Below are 1,516 nucleotides of genomic sequence, written 5' to 3'. Positions count from 1 at the left end.
GCTAATTTAGTAATTTGAGAGTAGTTAGAAGGTTGAAGAAACAAATATCACGTGAGACACGTTCTTGCAGTTTACAACTTTACAAGTAATCTAACTAAACACGTATTAAAGAGATTGGATAGCCTATCTCTTTCACAGATTCTCTCTAGTTACGTTTGACGTACCTCTTTACTGGGTGTTAAAACCAAAATGAAGAACCTAACTTCGTGAGACGTACGACCCATATTGGCAGGTACCTTCAGTCTAGCAATAGCTATATGTCTTCTTTGTAGCGAAGGGAGGCTGCACCTGAAGACGTATTTAGAAAATAGGGCTTAGAGTTAAAGATAACTTCAACATTATTTTACAGGTCTACATTTGTACACAAATCACAGGTTTTGTTAACTTACAATAAAGTACAAATGTTATGAGACTTTTAGAGTTTGTATAATAGATCGTTTATTCATTATCTGTCTAATGTGATATGGCATTAAGCCTATTTTGAATTTTTAAAATGTAAAGGTTATTGACTTTAACGAGGGCTGGTCATGGCATATTAGTTAGTGTGTCCAGATTGTAAGTTTGAGGGTTAAATGTCGCATCATATTGTCAATAACACACGCTTTGCATTTTGTGGACGTGGGTGTGCTACAAGAGTGACAATCAAATCCCATTATTCGGCCAGACAAGGATAGCTCAAAATTTAACAGTGAAAGCTGTTAACTAACTGATTTCATTTCAAAACTAGGACGAAAAATTCGAAATAAACAGACTTCAATGAATATATTTCCTTATTAAACATATAGTCAACTTACCAGTTAGTCCTTGTTTATATTTTAGAATCTGTTAAGTAGTCCTTATTGGTCTCGTAGGTTTTGTTTGTTATTTCTTATTGATCTTGTATAACTTGTTAGTTAGTCCTCATTTATCTGATAGAATGTTTAAATTAGGCCTTATTGATATTGTGTAATTTGTTAGTTAGTTCTTATTGATATTGTATAACTTGTTAGTTAGTCCTCATTTATCTGATAGAATGCTTTAGTTAGTCCTCATTTACCTGATAGAATGCTTTAGTTAGTCTTTAATGATCCTGTACAATTTGTTAATTAGTCCCTATTGATCCTGTATAACTTGTTAGTTAGTCCTCATTTATCTGATAGAATGCTTTAGTCAGTCCATATTGATACTAACTAAAGCATTCTATCAGATAAATGAGGACTAACTAACAAGTTATACAGGCCCTATTGGTCCTGTATAACTTGTTAGATAGCCCTCATTTATCTGATAGAATGCTTTAGTTAGTCCATATTGGTCCTGTATAACTTGTTAGTTAGTCCTCATTTATCTGATAGAATGCTTTAGTTAGTCCCTATTGGTCCTGTATAACTTGTTAGTTAGTCCTCATTTATCTGACAGAATGCTTTAGTTAGTCGATATTGATCTGATAGAATGCTTTAGTTAGTCCTCATTTATCTGATAGAATGCTTTAGTTAGTCGATATTGATCTGATAGAATGCTTTAGTTAGTCCATATTGGT

The 1,516-nt window shown here is 32.9% G+C and overlaps 1 protein-coding gene across 1 annotated transcript in view; it reads right to left on the bottom strand.

The window, feature by feature from the left end:
* Window positions 1-1,516, bottom strand: part of LOC106476172 (sodium bicarbonate transporter-like protein 11) — a gene marked incomplete at its 3' end in the record, with an annotated part of 21,074 nt that overhangs the window by 11,843 nt on the left and 7,715 nt on the right. The window contains exon 2 of the mRNA XM_013936840.2: window positions 165-288. Within this exon, the coding sequence (XP_013792294.2) occupies window positions 165-288 (124 nt within the window). The remainder of the gene's footprint in view (window positions 1-164; window positions 289-1,516) is intronic.

Source organism: Limulus polyphemus, unplaced genomic scaffold (assembly GCF_000517525.1).
Source record: "Limulus polyphemus unplaced genomic scaffold, Limulus_polyphemus-2.1.2 Scaffold9964, whole genome shotgun sequence".
Taxonomy (NCBI): Eukaryota; Metazoa; Arthropoda; class Merostomata; order Xiphosura; family Limulidae; genus Limulus; species Limulus polyphemus.
The sequence above is the reverse complement of the archived record's forward strand: the minus strand, read 5'-3'. Positions and strand labels throughout refer to the sequence as shown.